The 9,159-nt window shown below is 44.2% G+C and overlaps 1 protein-coding gene across 1 annotated transcript in view; it reads left to right on the top strand.

The window, feature by feature from the left end:
* The window catches only part of CTNNA1 (catenin alpha 1), a 207,794-nt gene that overhangs the window by 19,094 nt on the left and 179,541 nt on the right, over positions 1–9,159 (top strand). The window contains exon 2 of the mRNA XM_026660889.2: positions 7,903–8,009. Coding sequence (XP_026516674.1) covers positions 7,905–8,009 — 105 coding nt within the window. The 5' untranslated portion in view covers positions 7,903–7,904. The remainder of the gene's footprint in view (positions 1–7,902; positions 8,010–9,159) is intronic.

Raw genomic sequence — 9,159 nt, 5'->3', positions numbered from 1 at the left:
GCTAAATCCGAATTAACCCTTCACCCGTCCACACTACAGAGCCAGTTAATTCGAATTAAAGGGCCCTTTAAATCGATTTCTGTACTCCACCTCGACGAACGGAGTAGAGCCTAAATCGATTTTGTTAATTCGAATTAGGGTTAGTGTGGCCGCACACCACCGAATTAATGTGGTTAAAAACCGAATTAAGGTGCTTAGTGTGGCCGCGCACAATCGAATTTATACAACCTGTTTCCCAAATTCGAATTATCTAAATTCGGATTAATCCTGTAGTGTAGACATACCCTTAGGTAATTTTGGGTTTTGCTTCTAACTGATTAGAGAAACATTTTTCTGTATTCTAGTTTATCTGTAACTTCACATAATTCATGGGCCTTTGGCACATCAGCAGTAGAGAAAGAAGCATGTAAAATGCAAAGTTGTGACTGTAAAGACAAACTGTGTATGTGTGTGTGGGGGGCGGGGTATACTTCAAGGGCTGGTAAAGTACTTGAAACTTTCAACCACTCATTGAAACTGACTAGAGTTGTCTAGCAGGACCTGAATGCTGTGCTATAGGATCGGAGCAAGGGGAATATCTGAAGGGTTTGACAGATGGGTAGAGGGAATTTGGGGTTGGACAAGTGGCATTTAACTAGGCTAGGTACACAGATCTTAACATTGGATTTTCAACCTGCTTGTAGCATTGCTAGATCTCTCTGCCTCCAATCACTCAGAACAGCTTAAACTTGTCCTTAAGAGCCTGGTTTGTGCTGAATACCCTTGCCCAGGGGTGGGCAAACTATGGTCCAGGGGCCATATCAGGCCCTTGAGACATTTTAATCTGGCCCTCAAGCTCCCGCCGGGGAGCGGGGTCTGGGGCTTGCCCCGCTCTGTGCTGTGGCTCCACGTGGTTCCTGGAAGCAGCGGCATGTCCCCCCTCCAGTTCCTATGCGTACGGGCAGCCAGGGGGCTCCGCACACGGCCCCAGTGCCGCCCCCGCAGCTCCCATTGGTTAGGAACTGCGGCCAATGGGAGCTGCAGGGGTGGCGCCTGCAGATGGGGCAGTGCGTAGAGCTGCCTGGCTGCGCTTCCGTGTAGGAGCCAGAGGGGGGACATGCCGCTGCTTCTGGGAGCTGCTTGAGGAAGCACCGCATGGAGTCTGCACCCCTGCTCCCCTCCTGCGCCCCAACCCCCTGCCCTAGCCCTGATCCCCCTCCTGCCCTCTGAGCCCCTTGGTCCCAACCCAGAGCCCACCTTCCCAGCTGGAGCCCTCATCCCCCTTCCCTGCCTGCCCGCACCCTATCCCCCTGCCCCAGTCCAGAGCCCCTTCCCACACCCTGAACTCCTAATGTCTGGCCTCATCCCTCGCCCCAACCCCCAATTTCATGAGCATTCAGGCCCGCTATACAATATCCATACCCAGATGTGGCCCTTGGGCCAAAAAATTTGCCCCCCCCCGCCCTTGCCTAACAGGCAGTCAAGCCATTCACAGTGCAGCACTTCCTGGTGGCTATAACTGTAGCCAGATAAGTGTTTGAGTTAAGGGCATTATCCAGTGACACCTCCCCCCCCCTCCATTATTCACATGTATAAAGTAGTGCTCCGAATGGAACCAGCTGTTTTTCCCTAAGATGAATTCAAGTTTTTTATTGCTGCTTTTATTTTGGCTTAAAATACTGCAAGTTGAAGCTAGACAAATTCAGACTGGGAATTATGTAAATTTTTAACAGTGAGGGTAATTAACCATAGGAACAATTTACCAAGGGTTGTGGTGGTTCTTCATCACTGGTAACTTTTAAATCAAGAGTGAATTTATTTCTAAAAATTTTGCTCTAGGAGTTGTTTTGGGGAATGTCTGTGTTATACAGCAGGTCAGACACTAGACTATCACAATGATCATCCCTTCTGGTCTTAATCTATGAATAACATTCAAAGGGAAAATGCTTATGGCATATGCTAGACGTGTGTATTGCAACTGAAATGTATCTAACTTGCAGATCTACAGCTCTTTCTCTTATGCCCATCCTTTACCAAGGGTCAAAACCTGTCACTGACTTCCAGATGGATTATTTAGTTTGTCTGAGGCATACAAAGCATGGGAGTAAAGTCCCTCTTTTGGCATTTGGAACGTGTTCCTAGAGGGCAATGGTTTCTCCAGGGGCTGAATATGACACATACCAATTTCCAACAATATTCTTGGGAGACCTTATTGAGTTAAGTTTAAGTATGTTTGGAATCCATTGCATTGAGTGAGTGGGTTATGTATTGTGGGACAAGATTGTACGTCACTTCTGAGTGAGATGGGATGTGAACCCTGGAAAGTGTTATTTACTATTGAATAACGAGCCAGACAGGAATGGACTTTTGTAACCAACTGTATCAAGTGGCCACCTGGGGAATATTGAGCGAGAAATGAATGCAAATTCCTCACCTCCGGTTATGTAAAACTCTCTAGCTTTTTGAAGCTGCATCCTAAGGAGAGGACCATTCTCTGCTGATTACCTGTTCCAGAGTCTGTCAAAGGCCCAAGCTGTATAAAGGAAAGACTAACCTATTCAAGGGTGTGCTAGTTCTAAGCTGATGCTGTCATGAATTTTACCCCACCAAGAGTTTGTGGTTACAAGGATTGAGTCCTACCAGAGCCCTTGCTGGAGTTGTGGGGTGGTGGTGGTCTCTAAGTTTATTAGCATGTGGGTAGATTCTTCTGTTTTTAATGGGGTTTCTCTTTAAGGCTACGTCTTCACTACCCGCCGATCCGGCGGGTAGCAATCGGTTTATCGGGGATCGACTTACCGCGTCTCGTGAGGACGCGGTAAAATCGATCCCTGATCGCTCTGCCGTCGACTCCGGAAATCCACCTCGACAAGAGGTGGTAGCGGAGTCGGCGGCAGCGCGGCAGCGGTCGGCTTTACCCCGTCCTCACCACCAGGTAAGCCGACCTAAAATACGCAACTTCAGCTACGGTATTCACGTAGCTGAAGTTGCGTATCTTAGGTCGGAACACCGCTGTAGTGTAGACCTAGCCTAAGAATAGATCTGTGAACCTTGCTTGCTGCTAGTCTAAAGGAAATTTCAGGTGAGCACAGAAATTTCTGGTTGGAGTTGATTTTTGAACATGGGTCTCTCCTTTTTGCCTCTCCCCACCACGCTCTCATACCAAACTACAGCCAACAAGGGATAATTGCATTGGCTTGGAAGTTCTGGTAAAATGATGAGTAATGAAATAGTTTGCTTAACTGTTACCCATAGAATTTGGAGTCAACATCCCGCTGAGATGAATGGGGCAATTCACACCACTCTATCCTTCTGGATGCTCTGATGCATTAGCTTCCTGTATCTTTGAATAGTTTGGAGTCAGTTTCACAAGAGTTGCCAGCTCTCTTGATTCTATTTTACGAGTGACATGTTTGGTGTCTTTACTGTCCCTGGTCTTGAGCGTGCAGCCTAGTCTTAACTAGGAAAAAAGGTCTCAACATAAGTTAGTTACCAAGAATTAACTAACATGTAGTAACATCCTAGTGTGGACAAGGTGGTCTATCATCCATCCCCCCCACATTTCCATAAGCTGGTCAAGGTAAACACTAGAGGGTTTATTTTAACCACCTAACGTGTGGAAACAGCCAACTGTCTTGTCCACACTATGATTTTACCATTTGGGGGTTTCCACATGGTAGAACCAAAACACATGGATTCTGTGGCAGATATCCTTTGAATACAAGAAGCCCCGTGTATACTAATGCTATTGTTTGTAGCAAAAGCTATATCAGGGTTGCAAAATGGCTTCCTATAACCCCCTGTTTAGAGGGTGATTAGTCCAAACGTAAGACATTTCAGGCATAAGAAGAGGCAAGGAGTTTGGGTATGTCTACACTGGCAGAGTTACAGGACCGGCAGTTACAGCGCCACTCAGAGTGCTGAAGGGAAACTGCTGTTGTGTGTTCACACTGTCAGCTGCCTGCGCAATAGCGTGTTCACACTTGGGGCACTTGCAGTGGTATTCGGAGCGGTGCACTCTGGGCAGCTGTCCCACAGAGCATCTCTTCCTCTTCTGATGGGGTGGGGATGACGGTTGGTCACCTGAGGACAGGGTGGTAGAGTTCGAACTGATGACCAAAATGGTGAGAACAGACATTGTGGGACACCTCCCGGAGGCCAATTGCAGTGCTGTACTCGACCAGGGTGTCTACACTGGCACCGTGGCGCTGTACCCCACCCCCAGTGCAGAAAGCTGTATGCCTTTCGGGCTGTTTTTTACAGCACTGCACCTGTGCATTTTCTGCACGCTAAGTGGCTTGGCGGTGTGTATATCTCGGGTGTTATAACGCAGAAAGCAGCTTTCTGCGTTATAAACTTCCCAGTGGTGACAAGGTCTATATCTCAAACTTTGAAGGATTAGATTTTTATTGGTAAATGATTTCACAGTACACACACACTTTTTTTCCCCAATGATAATTGAAACTTACTGGTAGGCAGAAAAACGTTACTTGAGAACTTTGTGTGTGATTTAAGGATATTTACTTTGTATATTTTGACAAGTGATGTTGGTAATTTGGCTTAACTGTTATAAAGCCTTAACTTTTTGAATCCTTGAACTTCTGATGTATGGGTGTTCAGCATATTAAAACAAATGCCAACTCTACCTTTGTTTGTACTGCTACCTTTTCTCATGCAAGAAAACAATGAAAATTCAATACCTTTATCTTAATTTGGGGATGGGATGAGCACCATCTCTAATTTAAAATGTTTCAAAGAATGCATGCGCACACTTACCTGAGATTCCTTCCCCTTCATAACACTCATCCATACTTACCTGGTTGGACTGATTAGACTGTGACGGAGTCTCAAACAGGTCCTGACTTGCAGCATGGCTGGAGTCCCATGCTGCGTCTCCCCCTGTTTCTCCTTCTGTTTGCTGTTCACGGCATGGGTCTCTGTCTGGGGCTTTTTCTGAGGTATCCACAGTGGTCTGTAGGGTGCTGGTGGGTTCTCTGCCAAATATGGCATGCAGCCCATTGTTAAAGCAGCAGGTCCGTGGTTCAGAACCAGATCTATTGTTGGCCTCGTGATATGGCTGGCATATTTCCTTTGCGTTCACGTGGCGCTGCTGATTCCTGTTGAATCCCTTTGTACCAGGGATGCAGGCAATCTATTAATAACGTCCATCTTCCTATGGCTGGTCCATATCTGGCAGGCCCATATCTGTTTGCACAGCCTTTTCTCTCCACAGGTCCAAGAGATCCAGTATCTCCTGTCTGTTCCAGGCAGGAGTATGTCTAGTGGGTGGAGCTGTCATGGTCAGTTGGGCAGTTGGACAAGGGTGAGCTGCTAGGTGTGCTTGCTAAGGTGGACAATCAGGGAAAGGTATTTAAAAAACATGCAGGAGTTTTAAAAGGGATGGAGTGGCTTCCAGTTTGTGGAACCCCTTGGCAGTGGAGCTTACACTTGTGACCAGAGTGGACGATGTCACAGGAAATTGGCACGTTATGGGACAGCTTCTTGAGCACTGCTAGGGTCACCACAGGTCATGCAATGTCTACACTTGCATTGTGTCAACCTCAGTAGATCAGCTGTCCCTGCATTGCTGTAACTGGCTGTTTATGTAGGTCAGAGACAAATTTGAATAGACATATGCACAGATAAGTTGAGGCGAGGCAAAGCAATGCATGTCCTGTATGACTTATGGTCCAGTATCCTGTCTTCAGACAGTGGCCAATGCCAGATGCTTCAAAGGGAATAGAACAGGGCAATTATCAAGTGATCTCTCCCCTGTCATCCAATCAGAGCATCTGGCTGTAAGAGGCTTAGGGACACCGAGAGCATGGGGTTACATCCTTGACCATCTTGGCTAATAGCCATTGATGGACCTATCCTCCAACTTATCTAATTCTCTCTTGAACCCTGTTATGGTTTTGGCCTTCAGAGTCCCCTGGCAGAGTTCCACAGTTTACTGTGCATTGTGTGAAGAAGTACTTGCTTTTGTTTTAAACCTGAGGCCTATTAACTTCATTGGTGACTCCTTGTTCCTGTCAACCTAACAGTGTAGTGTAGACTAGGTCTCAGTCTTTAAAGAAGTCCCCCAACGAAAACTGGATAAATTTTTTTCTGGTACTTCCGAGATAAATAGGGGAATAAATTGTGTGGGTTTTTTTGTTTTTTTTCCCAAGAGAAGCATGCTTTCAGGCTTGTAGTATAAAGAAGCACAAAGGAGACCAACCAAAACATTTTTATTTGGAGGTCACCTTCAAAAATAATTATTCTATGTAGGAGATGGAAGGGTGTAACTTCAAACATCAGGTATCCTTTAAAGGATGGAGAGCCAGAAATTATGACCTGTGGCATAAAAAGTAACCTGGAACTGGTTTTGCAGACCTGTAAATATTTAAATACTGGGTTCCCTAGAATCAAGTTGTTGCTTATCTGTGTTTTTTGTCTGGTTGTGCCATTGTTTCAGCAATCTGAGTACTGTCTGGAGGTAAAGCTAAAACTGGGTATTTCCTTAATTCATTTTGTGTCTTCATCATGTTAGTTATATTCTTGAACCATGATACATCTCTCCAAGAGTATCAGGTCTGTTGAGTGTCTTAGGAAAAATACCAAAGAGAATCATGAAGTGCCACTTGACTGTTCAGTGGGGATGTAAACATGAAACCCCTTTAGCTATGACTTTGAGCATGTACAGTAGAACCTGAATTACAAACACCAGAATTATGAACTGACCAGTCAATTACACACCTCATTTAGAACTGGAAGTATGCAATCAGGTGGCAGCAAATACAGCACAGTGTTGTGTTAAAAGTAAACTATTTAAAAAAAAAAAGGGGGGGGGGGGGTTAAAAAAAATTGAAAAAGAAAACGTTTTTTTTGCTTGTTTTATCTAAAGTAAGATGGTTTAAAAGCATTTTTCTTCTTCATAGTAAAGTTTCAAAGCTGTATTAAGTCAATGTTCAGTTGTAAACTTTTTTTTGAAATAACAACCATAATGTTTTTTGTTCAGAGTTTCGAACATTTCGAAGTTACAAACATCTCAGGAATGGAGGGCTTTTGTAACTCTGAGGTTCTACTGCAGAGCCTACACCCCCAGCCAGAGCCCTCCCCCCCCCCCCCCCGCACCCCAATCCCCTGCCTCAGCCCGAAGCGCCCCCCCCCCGCACCCTGAACTCCTCTTTTCTGGACTCACCCCAGAGCCCGCACCCCCAGCCAGAGCCCACCCCAATTTCATGATCATTCATGGCCCGCCATACAATTTCCATACCCAGATGGGGCCCTCAGGCTAAAAAGTTTGCCCACCCCTGTTCTACTGTATTCATAAAGCTGTAAAGCAGCCTTGTAGTGGGGTATTTTATTGGAAAGTGTTGGTTCTATCCATGAAATATTGATAAATATGGAAGGTGTACAGTACAGCAGTTGAACATGCTCAAGCTTTTCAGCTGTATATAGCAGCATTGCTATAGCTGAATGTAAGGTGACTTTGTATTCAAACTGTTAAAAGAAAACAGCCTCAATTTGGGTTTGAGAAGTAACTGGGGGTTGGAGGGAAGCTGGTTTCTGACTCCTAAAATATTAGCTAGAGACTGAACTCGGTCAGAATAAGACAAACTAACCACCAAAGCACTTTTGATGGCGCGCTCTGTTTTGGAATACTATATTTTAGGTAGCTTTTCTAGGCTTATTTAACATAAATGTAACAATCATGGTGTCATAACTGAAAACACAAATTTGCACTGAAATTATAAAATGGGAAGCTAATTCAAAACTGGTATTCCCAAAGGCAGTGCAAATTTGACTTAAGCAGTAAGTACTTTAATGTAGCACTTTCATATAATCCTTATGTTTCATTTCAAAATAGATCTGTCATAGCAAATAAGACCTAGTAAGTCTGAAGTTAACTTTTTTCCTTTCTTCTCTCTCTTTCTCTCAAAGAAATGACTACTGTTAATGCAGGCAGTGTTAACTTCAAATGGGACCCCAAAAGTTTAGAGATAAGAACACTGGCAGTTGAAAGACTATTGGAGCCCCTGGTAACACAGGTAAGAAATCTCTATATTAAGCTCTCAAGTTTTTGGTAAGTTTCAATTTGATAATTAATCCTCATACCTTCAAGTTTGAACTCCAGAAATGAAAACCTGGTCTGAAATAGATAAGTGGAGGGGGGTGGGGGAGAAATCAAGAATAAAAGGTTTTTGCTCAGTCTGATGCTTCTAGTCTTAATCTTAGAAGACTTTTTTTGCTTTTGTCACAACTTAATATAACACAATCCTTCATTTAATCAGAAGTGCAAAAAGCACATATCAAATTGCTGCTGAAGTTTTATTGTACTTGCTCTCAGTTTATTCTCTTCTCTGTAGTACACTTTTTTTTTTTGCCCCCAACAACAATCCTTTAGGTGAAAGACTTACTAAATTGTTCTTGTCTAAATAGTGTTCTTTACAATTGTATCATTAGAAACTGAGATGCTGTAGAAGGTTCTGTCTTGCATTAGAACTCTGGTGGACTAAAAGCCCTTACTTATAGTGGGAACAGCAGCAACTGCTATAGTTAAGATTGCATAACAGCTTTCATTTGAATTCTGTGTTAGATAGAAAGTTTATAAACAAAAAGTTCACTTTGGGGAGAGCAGCCAAACAGTGAAAATTTTGAGCACAAATGGTTGTTGCCTGGAGTACAAGGCAACTAGATATTTTCCTATTTGAAAATACTAGAAGCCCTTTTTGTACATGTCTATCGCCAAAATTAGTTGGGAGGAGTAAGAAAGTTGAAATAGGTAATGGAACAAACTCTCATTTAGAAAAAGGGCCTTGGTCAAACTTGGTTTTCATTTGACACAGAACTCTTCAACAATTGCATACTTGTACTTGTAAAGTGTCCATTAAACTTCTGTAGTGTGCAGCCACTGAAGACTTTGCTCTGTGTCTGTGACTACCGTATATACTTGTTCATTAGCCCGTTCGTTTATAAGCCGACCCCCCCAAGATGGATAAGTAAAAATAGCAAAAACTGTATGACCCTTTCATAAGCCGACCCTATATTTCAGGGGTTGGAAAACTTTGGCTCATAGCCCGTCAGGGTAAGCTGCTGGCGGGTCGGGATGTTTTGTTTACCTGGAGCGTCTGCAGGCATGGAGCCCCTCAGCTCCCTGTGGCCGCGGTTCACCGTTCCCAGCCAATGGGAGCTGCGGGA

Source organism: Terrapene carolina, unplaced genomic scaffold (genome assembly GCF_002925995.2).
Source record: "Terrapene carolina triunguis isolate 2854851 unplaced genomic scaffold, T_m_triunguis-2.0 Scaffold838, whole genome shotgun sequence".
In the NCBI taxonomy this organism is placed as follows: domain Eukaryota; kingdom Metazoa; phylum Chordata; order Testudines; family Emydidae; genus Terrapene; species Terrapene triunguis.
This window is presented reverse-complemented; position numbering and strand designations above follow the sequence as displayed.